Source organism: Chrysemys picta, chromosome 4, assembly GCF_011386835.1.
Source record: "Chrysemys picta bellii isolate R12L10 chromosome 4, ASM1138683v2, whole genome shotgun sequence".
Classification (NCBI taxonomy): domain Eukaryota; kingdom Metazoa; phylum Chordata; order Testudines; family Emydidae; genus Chrysemys; species Chrysemys picta.
This window is the reverse complement of record NC_088794.1, coordinates 14,925,553-14,941,354: the sequence shown is the minus strand read 5'-3', so window position 1 is coordinate 14,941,354 and position 15,802 is coordinate 14,925,553. Positions and strand designations below refer to the sequence as shown.

The window sequence follows — 15,802 nt, the reverse complement described above, 5'->3', positions numbered from 1 at the left end:
GTCCAGCCCACTGCATTGACTCGGCCAACTAAACCTACCATTTCTGACAGGTGTCTTTCCAATCTGTTCTTAAAAACCTCCAGTGATGGGGATTCAGCAACTTCCCTTGGAAGCCTGTTCTGGAGCTTAAGTAGCCTTAGAAAGATTTTTCTAATATCTAACCTAAATCTTCCTTGCTGCAGATTAAGCCCATTACTTCTTGTCCTGCCATCAATGGATGTGGAGAACAATTGAACGCCATCGTCTTTATAACAGCCCTTCACGTATTTGAAGACTGTCAGTCCCCCCTCCCCCTGACAAAGTCCCTGCCAATGTGACCTAAGGGAAAATTCCTTCCTGATCCCAAATTTAGTGAGTCAGTCTTTTTTCTCAAGACTAAAGATGCCCAGTTTTTAACATTAACATTTTTTTCCCATAGGTCAGGTTTTCTAAACCTTTTATCATTTTTGTTACTCTCATCTCCAATTTGTCCACATCTTTCCTAAACTGTGGTACCCAGAATTGGACACAGTACTCCAGCTGAGTCTTCACCAGTGCCAAGCAGAGTAGGATAATTACCTCCCATGTCTTACTTACAATACTCCTTTTGGTAGACTAGCCTTTTTCACAACTGCATCACATTGAATCATTCATTTTGTGATCCACTATGTGCCCCAGATGCTTCAGCAGTACTACCACTTAGCCAGTTATTTCCCATTTTGTAGTTATGCAATTGATTTTTTTTCTTCCTAAGTGAAGTACTTTGCGCTTGTCTTTATTGTCTTTATTGAATTTCATATCTTTGATTCGGGACAATTCTCCAATTTCTCAGGTTGTTTTGGATTCTAATTCTGTCTCCCAAAGTGCTTGCAACTCCACCCCTCTTGTTGTCATCTGCACATTTTATAAACATCCACTCCATTATCCAAGTCACTAATGGGGTGGGGGGCGGGAATTGAACAGTACCGGATCCAGGACTGACCCCTATGGGCTCCACCAGATACACCCTCCTACTTGGATGGCAAACCATTAATAACTACTCTTTGGATATGGTCTTTCAACCAGTTGTGCACTAATTTAATCTAGACCACATTTGCCTAGTTTGCTTATGAGAATGCCATTTGGGACTGTACCACAAGCATTACTATAATAAAGAAATATCTTGATTACTGCTTCCCCTCTTGTCCACAAGCAAGTAACCCTTTCAAAAAAGGAAATTAGGTTGGTTTGACATGATTTGTTTTTGACAAATCTATGCTGGCTAGTCTTTGTACCCCATCATCCTTATCCTCATAAGCATGTGAGTATCCTCATTGGTAGCCATGAATGCTCAGCACCTTGTAAAATTGAGCTGTAAATCATCACACAAGCATTTCTGGCATGAACTTGTGCGTATCATTTGAGAATTTGGTTTCTGTGGATCCACTCGAATGTTAATGAAAGAAAAATATTAAAAGACCACAACTGAAGCAAATTCACTTTATATTCACAGAAAATATTGGGCAGTATTCATCCAGACCTTCTTTCCCACCATGCTTATTTTCAGAGAGGCCTGAGACAATTAGTTATTTAACTTTTCAGTGGGAACCGGGGGTTAGGATTTCCAGCATCACCCAAATGAGTTAGAATCATTGACTTTCCACTAAGGGTCCTGTGGCACCTTTGAGACTAACAGAAGTATTGGGAGCATAAGCTTTCGTGGGTAAGAACCTCACTTCTTCAGATGCAAGACATCTGAAGAAGTGAGGTTCTTACCCACGAAAGCTTATGCTCCTAATACTTCTGTTAGTCTCAAAGGTGCCATAGGACCCTCTGTTGCTTTTTACAGATTCAGACTAACACGGCTACCCCTCTGATACTTGACTTTCCACTGGGACTTGTGCTCCTAACGCACATTGGCCACTTTGAAAATTCCAATCCATATTCTCTGTCCAGGGAAAGCTTGCAGATACCATGATGCATGCAATATGAAAACCTATTAGCATAGAACAGAATGTAGGCCGGGGCATGTATTTATTTGTACTAATCACTCAAAATGTATCCAGTAGGATCAAATGGATTAACATAAATAAGAGTGCACATTCAGGATCTCTGCATTTGAAAAAAATGGCTGTCTTCACTGAACAGCTAAAAAAACCAACTTAACTTGAAAAGCTAGACTGTTATGGATGAAAATTGCTCTGATGTATTTTAAATCCCATGAAATGGGAATGGTACTCTACCCGCAGTATCTGTCTCCACTCAAAAATAAAATGCTACTTAAAAGCAAATAACATGTTAACACAACAATGCCATTTATAACAGTTAAACTGCCCGAATATAGATATAAAACTGCCTGGATATTGCTAGCTGGCTTGAGCATTGTAGCGCCAAGAACTGAAGAAGAGGCTTGTCTCCAAATATTAATACTAAGGAGTGAGAACTGTGCCCACAGCATTGGTTTAACTGTGCTGCCATTGTGGAGGTGGATGGTCTAGGTCAGCATCTCATACAGGAAAAAGACAGGATTGTGGCAAAACTCTCATTTATTTTTAATGATGTTTGACAAAAGGGTGAGGTTGCTGTCAGCGGTCTGTAGAGTTTCTGCATGAAGTGGGTAGCTGATTTGGAATTAATTTTGAATAGTTGTTTCCATAATTCAGATTGATTTAAGATGCACCCAAGAATAACACTTTCATTACAAAACCTCCTGAGCAAAATTAAAATCATGCTAAATTAAAAACAGCCTCTCTTAAACCAGGGCTGATGAGCACAGCTGAGGGATGAGGGATGCAGGGTCAGTATAATTTGATTCCTTTTGTTTTTCTTCCCTGCTGCATGCAAACTGCTATTGAATCCAAAAAGATGGGTACACTTGCTATGCAAAGAAGCATGCAAGTCATCCTGGATTTCTCAAAACTCTGGCACCTGATTGAGAAATAATACCACCAAAAGTACTCTTTAATATTAGTGCCCCTTCAATGAGAGCACATTTTTTTGGTTTATTTTTATTTGTGTATTTCCTTATGGGCCAGACTGGAATCTCAGTTAGCCCAATGTAGTTCTGCAGTGACACTACTGGAGATACAACGTGGTAGCTGAGATTTATTAGCATTAACTTCCCACCCCTTGTATGGCTTTTAAGGGAAGCCCCCATTGACACCTACAAAACCCAGATGATCTGATCCAAAGTCCAGTGCAATCAATGGAAAACTCACATTTATTCCATAAGCTTTGTGTCAGGAGTTAAATATTCAGTAGTACAACTGGTGGATTCTGATGGATGCACCTAGGAAAGGCAACCATCAGAGCAGGAACGTAGTGCTTGGACGTACCCAGAATGAATACATGTAGGCTGGAAATTAGAAGACTGTTTCTAACCATTGGAGGAGTTAAGGTCTGGACTAGCTTCCCAGTGGGAGTTGTGGGGTAAATTATCTGATTTGTTTTATGATGGAGCATCAGCCAGTCACCTGCCAGGGTCAGGAAGGGATTTCCCCCCCCCCCCCCTCCACAATGTAATCTTTTTATCTCCTTCCTCTGAAGCTTGTGGGATGGCCACAGCGGGACATGGTACACTGGACAGGCCAGTGCTCTGAGGTGGCACTGAGAATTTGGGGTCAGGAAGGAATTTCCCCCTAGGTTGCATTGGCAGGGACTTTGCAGGTTAGGAGATGGTTAATCTTCCTCTACAGCATGCAGTGCAAGTCACTTGCTAGGATCATCTAGGTATATTTGACCAAATCAGTTCCCTCTTTCTGCAGGAGCCATGGGCTTTGGTGCACCTCAGTGCCCCCTATTCTCTGCCTGTGGCACACAATAGTTGTCTTCCAAGGGCTGTGATGTTTGGATCTAATTCTGGTTGTTGTGCTTGGTGTGTGGGTGGTGGTGTTGGCCTGTGCCTGATTAAATGAGACGGTCTCTTCTGCCCTGAAACTCTGTGAGCCCACTTCATGGTGGGTGTAGTGCCCATGAAGCATTCGGTAGCAGCAGCCAGGAAATTAAAAAGTTACACACTCGAACTTACTTTAAGGGGGCCAAATCCTTATCACTCTATCAAAGTCAATGGAGACTCACCAGCCTAAAACTGGTGTTACAGAGCAGAAAGTCAGGCCTGGGAATTTAACAGCCATCTTTATGGGGATGGAGGTGGGGGAAGGATGTTTCTTTCAAAACAAAAAACTGGACTACCGCTATTCATTACCAAGGGATAAAAGGAGGTGCAAGGTCCTAGCAGGTGTGAAGTGGTGTGACTTTGGCTTCCATGGAACTACTTTGACTTACATCAGTTGATCTAGCTTTCTTCAGTAGTATTCATGCTAGTCAACTAGAACATATGTTAATGCTTTTCAAAGCCTGGCTTGGTGGGTTTGTTTTTTAAATAAACCTTCCTATTCATCTAAAGTGAGCTTATAGTTGAATGTTTTACTAACATGAGAAGTTCTTGCGCATTCTAAATTCAGTTTATAAACCAATCTGTTAACAATGAGTTTCCAAGATTGCGAAATTACTCAATTACCTGGATTAAATGGGCAAAAGAGATTTTTCTTTGCTAATTCTTTTTATTAAACACATGATTTCTTCTGGTCAAAACCTATTTCAAATGCTAATTAGAATTTTAAATGCAACTGAGCAAATAATTATAAAATGCTTTATAAAAGCTCTGAGCGCTGTTCAGAGGCAAGCAGCTAACTGGCACATCCCTTATGTGGGCAAAATGCTGGCATATGCCACACATAGATATTTTGACGGGGATTTTTGGCGACATCAGTCAGGTAGGGAATTGCAAATACACTAATTAGTAACAAGTTCATTCCCAACAGAGCCAAATGACTCCTAACTTCAGTGCACCTGGGAAAGAGAAATCCTCGGAGGCTTTGCATGGTTCAGCTGCGGTAATGGAGTCTGAGGCAAGAAATCAAAAAATAAATTGTAAATAGAAAACAAGAACAAAGAAGCAATTTCTCCAGGTCCCTCCCTACAATGCCTTAAAAATCAATGGCCATTAGACAGGATGGGCAGGGGTGGTGTCCCTAGCTTCTGTTTGCCAAAGCTGGGAATGGGCAACAGGGGGTGGGTCACTTGATGACCTGCTCTGTTCATTCCCTCTGAAGCACCTGGCACTGGCCACTGTCAGAAGACAGGATACTGGGCTAGACGGACCATTGGTCTGACCCAGTATGGTGGTTCTTATGATGATGTTGTGTCTAAATAGCCTAATCATTTTTTAACTTCAGGAACTCAAACCAAGAATCCATGTCTCTCATCTTTAGGTGTCTTAGGGGGAGAGGCAGAAAGTTGCCTATACGAGCGGTCTTAAATCTTCCAGATGTACACCTCAATATAGATGGATTCTCAAGTGGAATAGAGAGTATGGACAATAGGGGGACATGGCTAGGGCACCCCACACCTCTACAATACATGGCTATTGGAATGGGTCTAGTAGCCAGAGGCAACTTAGAACAGCCTGCAAACTGTATGGAATGTGCATTATCAACATCATTCAATCTTAATAGCATTTATCTCATAGCTTAAAACTGGGTTATCCTATCTCCCCCCAAAAAACACAACCCAGTATTACTATAGCAAAATAAACTAAGGCAGTTCTGTCCCAGCCTCATTTGGGTGCATAGCAGCAAACTAGAAAATGTGGGTAAGATTTGCATACATGGGTGCTGAATGGAATTTGGGACCCCAAGTTGGGTACCTAAACTGAGAAGTTGATGGCTTTTTCTGCAAGGGAGCGTTGTATAACTAGACAACATTATGTCAAATTAGTAGCAATCCGAGGTTCACATTATGAAGTGCCAGCAGAACATGACACTATGACTCTGTTTCCAGTGGTTAAAGTAGACTGAAACTTAAGGAGGCCCCCTCACTACAGAAACCAAAGACAAGGGGGCACCGTCCGCACGGTGGGGCCGCATTGTACCCCAGGCAACGGAGAGGAGCAGGAGCTCCCTTCTGCTTTTATCAGAGAAGGGGGAGCTGTGATGGATAATCTCAGTCAAAGTTTCAGTGTGGAAGGTAGAAATGAGCTGAAACCCATGGCTTCATCTCTAACCTCACTTTGTGTGTGCATGAAATAACATTCACAGATGTGTTGCAATGGTTGTGCCTGCCATCCACTGGCCAGAAAGTGGAGCTGACATGTCCAAGGGGCCTTGTCTCATTCCAGGTCTTGCTGTGTATGCATCTTGCAAGTCACCACAGCTGAGACTTGAACAGTGCCCTAAAGACCTGCTCCCCCAAATGAGCTCCAAAGGTGCCTTTCTGAAGCTGGTCCAGAAGTTCTGCAGAGCACGTCTTGGGTGAAAGTTGCTCTTTGAGCTACACAGAGTAATGACTCCTTTCTCTCTAGCACAAGACTCAAGTAAGCAATTTTGTAGAGCAACAAAGGTTGTTGGGTCTTAGATACCATTAAGTCACTTTATAAACAAGATGATGATAGATGGGGTGAGAGCACAGGTTTCTGCCCTCAAGATGTCATCCAGTGTTTTGATCTCATGAGATATGACACAACACTTAAAAAACTATATCACAGTAATCTAGCTAATAGTTTGTGCTAGCACACACTATTTCAATTCAAATCTACACAAAAAACAATACTAGAGGTTTAGGCTTTATCTCTTTGGTAATATTTTACACACAGCTGCCGTTGCTTAAATAGATCTTTCCCGCTAAAACTTACAAAGTCCCATTTCAATTGTCTGTAATTTTTTTATTCTTGTCAGCCAGTTTAAAGCACTCATTCAGCTATAATTTCTATGATTACTGTAGACTGAGAACACTTGAAAGTATTCAGAAAGTCTGTTTTGACTATCATTATATGCAGAAAGAAAAGGTGCTACATGCAAGAGGCCATTTCATTCAGATGAACAAAACTAATTGTACTATAAAGCCTTATGTACATTTTGTCATAAAGTAGTTTGTGTTAGGGAAGGCAAAGGCAAAGAAATGCAGAGTACATGTAACAGATACATGTGTGTCTGTGTAATTTTTAAAATTCCCAAACAAAACACCCCACTGCACCCAATTCTCAGAGGAACAGGATGAGAGAAGAAATACATGACTGATATTAGTCATCTTGTTTAATGCACAACTGGAAGGCACTCAGAAAGATACTATGGTGAAGAGCACAGTATAAGAAATTCTATAGAGTAGAATATAAAGGGCCATCACTTCAAAATGGGGAGCTGAAAGTTATATACCTAAGTATAGTTGTAGGAGCTTAAATGGTCATCTTATCCATTGAAATCAATAGGGGAAAGATGCTCAGAATCTTTGAAAATAAGGCCACTTTTATTTAGATGCTTAAGAATGGATTGACGAGCCTAACTTTTGTCAGCCAAGTTTGAAATTTGGCCTGACGGGTATAACTGCAGCTTGTGTAGACATACCCCAGCTAGCTTTACCCTTGGTCGATTATGAAGAGCTGTGAAGATACAGCCGCACAGGCATCACTATGGGCTGGCTATATGAGCAATTACTTGGAGTTCAGGGGGGAGGGATAGCTCAGTGGTTTGAGCATTGGCCTGCTAAACCTGGGGTTGTGAGTTCAATCCTTGAGGGGGCCACTTGGGGATCTGGGGCAAAAGCAGTACTTGGTCCTGCTAGTGAAGGAAGGGGGCTGGACTCAATGATCTTTCAAGGTCCCTTCCAGTTCTAGGAGATGAGATATCTCCATTTTTTTTTTCAGGGTGGACTTGTATAGCCCTCAGTGGAACTCAGGCTGCCCTGGCTTCACTGCTCCAGTACCTGAGGTAAGGAGATTAGAGCCAGCTCGAGTACATCTCCGTGAGCTGCAGTCGCTCCCCGGGAGTGCAGTGTAAAGGTACCGATAGTCTACAGTGATGCTCAAGAAGGGGGAAAAGTCTACTTTGGTTCCTCTGGCATCATTCTGTTTGCAGATATGTTTTACATTTAGTTTGCAAAAAAAAAAAAAATCCAGAGTTTACAATTGCTTCATGCTATGCGCTTTCCTGACAGCTGAATTATAATAATTTTAAAGTGTTATTGGTTTTGTTTGTACTTAATAGGCATAGGGAAGTGTTTAAATGCAAAAGCAGTTCAGTGGGACAGCTGGTCACCAGACTATAAAAGAGAATTCTCTAAGGCCAAATATTAAAAACTCTGAATTTTCCAGTAGGAAACATCTCCCTAAGTACATGTAAACTCAGCATATGAGTGTGAATTATGAAAAGATTGCTTTAGTGTATGCAACTTTAGCCCCTGGAAGCAGCAACCTCTAAAAGCTTCCTTTATTTGGTATAATCCTGTCAGAGGATTTGGCTATTCTTCATTTCCCTTTATGAAGGTTTCCGTTCTGAGCACCAGAAACACAAATCTATAACCTTAGCAGAAATAGCTGTAATATCAACAGGAGAGAAATTAAATATGAGCAAGAGTCCTCCAGGCTATATTTCCCATGCTTGTCATATCACATTGGCACCTGTCTGTATGATCTCTTCAAATATTGCAACTGCTACAGCATTATTTTTATGATTATTAAACTCACAAGTAGACACAGCAAAGAGGGCCATTTCCTGTTCAGTTAACAAACCATGTCCTGTAGATCACTGAATACCTTCAGTAAGGCGATTATCTGTAATGCCTGCTTGAGTTAGCAAACCTGTAATGCCCATTTGCAAGCAGTCAGATACATTATAGTAAATCTTACTTTTGTAAAAAGACAAAATAAATCCCAAGGGTTTTGTGTAAACCTTCAGGTTGGTCAAATGTGTGTCTGAATAAAAAATATAGGTCCTAGTTCTCAACTGCTTTGCACCTTGTGTTATTACATACACTTCTGCAGAGAGAATGCAGAGTAGTTGTGAAAAACTACCAGACCATAACATCGGGGCCTGATTCTCCACAGCCTTGCTTCTTGTACCCTACTTTGTACCTGTGCAAAGTATTTGCAAGGTGGGTATAAGTGCTCGTGATGTTTTGCAACCACTTTGCACAGGTCTAAATGCAGACAGGCTATACCTGGGAGAGGAGAATCAGGCCCATAATAGCCCCCCCAAGCCTCTGGAACAAATACCAAATAAACCAATACTTAACCTCACAAAGTAACCAAACTCCAGCAGCCACTGTGAGTTTGCCTATTGACTGACACAAGAAAATGCAACACTTACCCAAGGGTTGTCATGGTTACAATAGTGTACCAAAAGGAAGCTGGTATGCTGGTGAATTTGCTGGCTGAAGACCCTTTCTCTGCATAAAACATCACAGTAGCAAAGATGATGATTGCCATAGTGAGGGAAAAGAGAAGAAAGCCAAGCTCCGAGGCACAGCTCTTCAGCGTGTAGCCCAGGATTCTTAAGCCTTGGGAATGGCGTGAGAACTTGAAAATCCTGAAAACCCTGAAAACCCTTAGTGTTACAAAGGCTCCGCTGACGTCCTCATTGTTGGTCATCACCAAGCCAATGTAATAGGGCATGATGGCCACCACATCAATGATGCTCATGACACTCCTCATGAACCTGTAGCGACTCGGGGCTGCAAAGAGCCTCATAAGGTACTCGACAGTGAAAATCATAACGCAAGCTGTGTCCAAGCAGAAGAAAGCCACGGCGTACCTCTCCCCACATGGAAGCTCCTTGTTCCCAGGCACTGTGCCACATGGAACAGTTTCCACCACGTTAGTGATCACTGAGACCGCAATAAAGAAGCCAGTGACGTAGTAGAACACTAAGGCTAAGGTGCTGGTGTGGGGGTTTTCAAAGGCTCGCCACATGGTCTGCCGGAGGTTCAAAGACGGCATGGATCCTTCTTGGTTGTTCTCTGAGTCATTGTCATCCATCAGCCGCTCAGCGTTTTCCCGCTTCCTGTCTTTGTACTCTTCATAGCAGCAGTCCCCAATGATTTCAGGTAGGATCCCATAGAAGGCAAGCTCCTCATCATAGGCAGAGATGCACTCATACCTTGGGTAATGCAGCTTGCCAGTTCTGTAAAAGTTTAAAATGCACCTAAAAACTTCAGGGTCCCGGTCAAAAAAGTATTCCTTGGTGTCTTCATTGAAGAAGAACTCCTTTTCCGTGCTGCCCAGGAGCGTGTCCGGGTACCTCTCCAGTGTAGTCCTCCAGGTCTGGAAGCGCCTCCCACTCACATTCAGAATGATCAGCTCATCCTGCCTCTTGTTTTTCTCAGTTGGGGCCAATGGCATAGGGCAGTTGGCCACTGGCATCCATCCTATGGCAGCTGCCCTGGCAAAGGGCAACCATGCTGCTACGCCTGCCGCCATGATGGCTTCAGGCCTCAATGTGGGAGAAGACCGTTCTTCTGCTTCTAAAAGGAGTCTGGAGTCAGATCAGTTCCATCTAAAAATATAATATAAACACAGTCAATGGGGGATGCTTTGCCTCATTATTTGTTTCTAAAAGACAATATTAAAACAAACTGGATAAGCACATAGGAGCTTTGACAACTGAGAAACTAAGCTGTTTTAGCCTTCCATTTAGGAGAATAATCATTAAAAGATGCACATGATCCATGTGGGAAGGTTATGACATTATTATAGATTGAAATTTTGACTAGCAAATGATTCCTCTTTAAAAGTAGCATAAACATGCTAATTTAACTTCCTCACAAACAAGACTAATTCATGATTCCACAGGTGTAATCATATGTTCATCACAGCTGTCAAAAAAGAATTGGGAACTCTGATGAAAAATGCTGGGAGTTCACCCAGTGGGATTACTTAGTACTAAAAACCCTAAATAGATCAAGTTGGACTTCTGTTAAGCAATAAACAACCCTCCAACTACAGTAGAACTTGCACTAAAGACTATGCCCATTGGTAACCCTCATCTCAAAAAACAAATTACAATCTTCCATGGTTTGCAGTACAATTTTGTTCAACCTTGGTTAGAAACCTCTGGTAAGCTACAGATGGTTTGATGTCCCATGAGTGGTTGCTTGAGACAGGTTTTACGGTACTGAAATATTGCACTACTCCAATGAGCAAGAGGAAAATTCAAACTCTACTGGGCATGGGCTAGGGGAACATTGTTCAGGATGTCTGAGCTTCAGAGGTGTCTGTGGTGGGGTGTGTGAAAAGGAGCCCACTGAGGGTTAAACTATTAACTGTGTCTGATTAAAGAAGAGAAGGGCAAACTGGATGAAGCATCCAAACAAAACCTTGTCATCTTTCTTTTACCAGAATGTTACCTTGACTGTCTAACAAAGGCAAAAGGCTTTTAACCAAAGGGTGGAGTGCATTCACTATAATGCCATTATTAGAGGCCCATCTAATGGAGGAAAAATATCCCAAACTCAGATCCTCTGCTGGTGTAAATTGGCATAGCTCTATTAAAGTCAATGCAATTACACTGATTTACAACAGTTTAGAATCTAGCCCAGCCCTGAATTTTCTTGTTCCTTTCTATAGTCAGGCCTCTTGCTTTATTTAACCTTTTTTGTCATTTGTCTATGCTTTCACTTCCTTAATGTTTCTAACACTGCCATACAACTATTTGGTGAAAGATGTCACATCATAGAAGCAGTACTAGGGGACCTACCCAAAGTCTGTTAAGTCAATGGGAAGACCCCCATTGACTTCAGTGGCCACTGGGGCACGCCCTGGAAGCTTCCTTAGGGCAAATAGTATTATTCTCTGTAATTCTACTACAAAGTATCTTAATTCTATGAATAGTTCCATTCCAGTTACTGGGGCTGTGGCATTATTGATCTCAACAGGTCTTCAAAATACTGAATGAAAAATAGCAGTGGTTTCACCACAGGTTGATTCTGACTAAACTGCTCACAGAAGATGCTTTTCTTGTGTAGTAAGCATTAACATGCTTCATTTTAATACAAACCATCTTGCTGTACAATTTTGTTTCTAAACGACAATTGAAATCCCTGGGGCAAGAATCTTACTCGTGCCATAAGAAGTTTAGGAAGTGTAGAATAAACCGTAGTGATGCTGCTCCTAGAAGGATGCTGTCGGTACAGTAGAGGCACGAGAACCCCTATCCCACCTTATTTTATTATGCAGGGTTCGTTCAGCATTACGATGCATTCTTTTGCTCCCTTATTCTAAAAAGTGAATTAGTTCTGTAGAAAGGTGACATGGATACCTTTGGGGACTGGAGTCCTTTGTTCATCCCCAGAACAGGCACAGCACAACAGCATAAACTTCATCCACATTGCTTCAAAAATGTGCCTCAATCCCCAACTGAAGAGACAACCTCTAAGGGCTAGCTGGACCCATCCACCAACGCTGTCACTTTCTATCGATGGCAATGGTGGATTTTGTGATGGGGAAACTAAAACTAAAGAGAGGCCACCCAGGCTACCAAAGCCTTTCTAAGCTAGTACAATGCCATGGGATGGTAACAACTTCACTCATTATCCAGCTGGGTTAAATGGTGGGTAAGTAACCAGGAGATTTAGACTACATATCCCCTTACCTATTCCCTAAGCAATACAGACCCCTTCTATGTATTTTTACCTAGAAAAGGTCTTATTGACAGTGAGGTCATCCTGCTGAAAATGTATGGAACATCCCTGGATTTTTGCAATAACACTGTTTGGGATCCTGAGTTTCTCTCAAGTCCAATGGGGCACCTCCTTACAAACTTCACACCCACCCCTGGGTGTGAGTGCCAGCTCACCTCACTTGCAGCCAAAGGCACTATAAGTGCTTAAATAGTTAAGACAACACTGATAACATTTGTAAGCCATTAATGAGTTAAAACCTTTGTTTTATTTTTTTTTAAAAGTCCTTCCAGGCTGGCCGTGTATATGGAGAAATTTTAAACTGCCACTATCTGAAATGGCCAAGAAATTAAAACACACGAGGTGGCTGAGTATCTGTCCATAAAGGTTGATTACTCAATTACTGTATCTCAGGGGCCTCTTCAGCAGATGGACTTAAAAGTTCCTAATGTATGTGCTCAGGGTTTACTTTTCACTTGTATTATGTCAGTAGCAAAGTAGCTCTGTTTCTTATCCTAGATAAACAAAGTGATGGAGTCCTTTTTAAAGATTCAAAAACAAAAGTTGTTTTGTGGCCAATTTTTGAGTGTGTTTATGTAAAGGAGGTGATGTGAGAAATCAGCGGAAGGTGAAGTAGCTTCATCGCTGAGGAATGGTTTCTTTTTGTCAGATTTTCAATCAACAATACCATCAGTGAGTAAAGGAGAGAGAGGTTGTGAACTATGCACACTAAGTCCATAGTGATAAGTTATAAAACATCAGATTTGTTAGCACCTTCATCTTGCTGCAAATTTCCTGAGGTTCTAATGGAAATACTTGAGTTCTTATAATAGCAAGCAAGGGGCTGGTGGAAATATTTTGCACAAGCCACACTATTTTTTAAAGTAAAAGAAACAAATATATAAGCATCTGTATTGTATATACATACTGACATACATTGTATATAAGTGAACACACATCACATACATGTTTATATGTATTTCAGTTCTGCTGTAGCTAATTTTCATGTATAATTTGAAAGAAACTAGTTAGTAAAGGTTAGTGGTGGCAGTTAGAAAAGCTTGTGTATAAGATAAAAGGATTTGGCTCTTTTGACTTAACCTAATATCAACATTATGGAAGCACCTAGACTTAGGGAAAACAAAGTAACTAACCTACCACCCAAACTGGATAACTAAAACTACAAGTCAAGCCTCTTATTTTCTAAAATGACCTTTTCCCTGAGCATGTCACCTTGCTGATCTATCTCTACTGGATGATTTTATTCCAATTTCAAAACACAAAAACTAGGATCAGTAGTGCATTGGAGGAGAATGTTGTAGAACAAGTTTGTCTTCTCACCCAAAGGTTGGGGGGGGGGGGGGGAGAGGAATAACCAATGGTTTATCTTATTAACTGCTGCTAGCAATGTCAATCGTAAGAGATACCCCTGGATATTCTTGTGTTAAAAATCTGCATACGCTCATGGTCTTTTCAATGACAGAAGCAGATCTGGATAACTTTAACAAAATGAGAAGCTATGAGTTTCACGATGAGACACGGATAACTGGAGCAGAGACAAGAGAAATAACCCTCGGCATACTGTGTCTTTCCCCGTTTTTTTTTTTATCCTTTATGGGGGCTAGGCTCAAGCAGCAAAGATCTTTTCATTTAAAAGGCAAAATATGCCACTCAAAGCTTCAGCATCCTCTTTATACTCCCCTCCCACCCATCAAACAATAAAACTACCCGCTCATGTTTGCAACGGATCAGTCAGCGAGAGATTTACAGCAAAAGCATGGAAAGCCACAGCAACAGGCTTAGAATAAACGCGTGGAAACTTCTACCCTTCCACCCCCGACGCCAGGAAAAGCCCCATCTTGCTGGCTCACAGCAATGCCTTACCTTGCAAGGAAAGAAACTCTCATCCCCAAAATGCAGGGACTGATCTAGGAACCGTTGGGAAACCAATCCTCAGGATAACGAGTGAATTGTGCTGTCTGCCTCTCAAATCTTTCTAAATGCAGTCAGGAGTAATCAGAAAGTATAATCAGCCCTGGGGAAGTAGATAGAAATGACTAAACAGCGTCTCCCTTGTTATTGCTGAGGTTGAGTGAGTCTCTGTCTTCCTTCCTCCCCCCTAAGCTTGCTTATTTGGGGGAGGGAGGTCTTTTTTTTTGGCATGTCCTTCAAATCCAGCTTTACTCTTGCTGCCTGGTCAAGCTGGAAATGGTACCCAGTTGCTGAAGAATCCGCTCTCTTAGATGGAGCAGGGATCATGGACTGAGCCTGGAGTCCCCCCTCCCTCTCTCTGAGACCCAGAGAAGCCGGCTGTAAAACAAGATGCTGGCGAGAGGCGGTGTGAGCTACCAGAGACACACCAGCAAATGGAGTCATTAAATACACACCAGTCCTGACACTGCATGCTAATGGGCCCAGCACAGGAGGGAGGAGGGGTATGTATGTGGAGGAACTTTAGCGTTACCTGTTAGAGCTTTTCCAGTTTGTTACCAGATCAGCCTGTCCCCCTCCCCGCCGCGCAGGGGTCTCTTCGGAACAAAAAATAAACTCTCTTCTCCATCGCCTCTCTCAGGAAGGTGGGGGGAGAGGGGCCAAATCTTTCTTGGAAGCTCCCCCGTCCCCCTTTATCAATGGAAACACCCGATCTTGCCTTGCCAGTAGGGCAGCTGCAGCGGGTGGGTGATGCTCCACAGCAGAGTTAGGGTCCGTCCCCAAAGCGGGGCCAATACCTACATGAAAGAGAGGGGCCCGGCGGCCGTGCCATGGTGCGTCATCTCCCCCGGAGCCGCCGAGTGTACTTAAGCCAGGAGGCAGGAGTTCAGTTGCCGCAGCTTCAAACAGCCCCCATCAGCGCCAGCAGCCCGGGAGTGCCCGGACAGGAAGCGGGCGGCCCGAAGACTCTCGCTCTAGCGGCACTTGATTCCCCAGCATCTTGTCTCCACCTTTCGGGGACCGCGGGGGGCGGGCTGGGAAGTGCTGTCCCCTCCCGGCGGAGAGGGCAGGCCTGCCCCTCCCCGCCTGACCTGGCCTTCCCTGGGCAGGAGCCGTGGTGCCCTGCCCTGCCCTGCCCTGCGCGGACGGACTCTCCCCCTCGGTCGGGTGCAGGGCGCTACCGCGGCCATCCAGCCGCTGCAGGCATGGGGCAGCGGGCGGCGTGGGCGCCCCGGGGGTGGGCGCCCTAGCCCAGCCGGGCGGGGGGCGCAGGGGCTCGGGCAGGCGCGGCTGCAGCCCCCGGGCTCGGGCAGCCAGAGGATGCTCGGGTGTCTCCCCTCCGCCGCCCGGGCTCACCGCGGCGGCGCCGCTCCGCAGGCAGGTGGCGCCGTCCCCCCAGCCTCGCCAGCCCGGCGGAGAGGCGAGCGCGGGGCCGGCCGCGTTCAGCACCACGCCGCGGCGGACA

At 43.6% G+C, this 15,802-nt stretch overlaps 1 protein-coding gene across 9 annotated transcripts in view; it reads right to left on the bottom strand.

Annotated features, from left to right (window-relative positions):
- The window catches only part of KCND3 (potassium voltage-gated channel subfamily D member 3), a 242,229-nt gene extending 226,685 nt beyond the window's left edge, over positions 1-15,544 (bottom strand). For 2 of the 9 annotated variants that reach the window (XM_008171733.4, XM_005303555.5), the window contains exons 1-2: positions 14,290-14,837; positions 9,099-10,283 (exon numbers count right to left, since the gene is read on the bottom strand). In XM_008171733.4, the coding sequence (XP_008169955.1) occupies positions 9,099-10,207 (1,109 nt within the window). In that variant the 5' untranslated portion in view covers positions 10,208-10,283; positions 14,290-14,837. Of the gene's footprint in view, positions 1-9,098; positions 10,284-14,289; positions 14,838-14,869 lie in introns of those variants that run through there. The other 7 variants (XM_065591458.1, XM_065591456.1, XM_065591459.1 and 4 more) reach the window with 7 other exon arrangements.
- Positions 15,545-15,802: the final 258 nt, after the last annotated feature.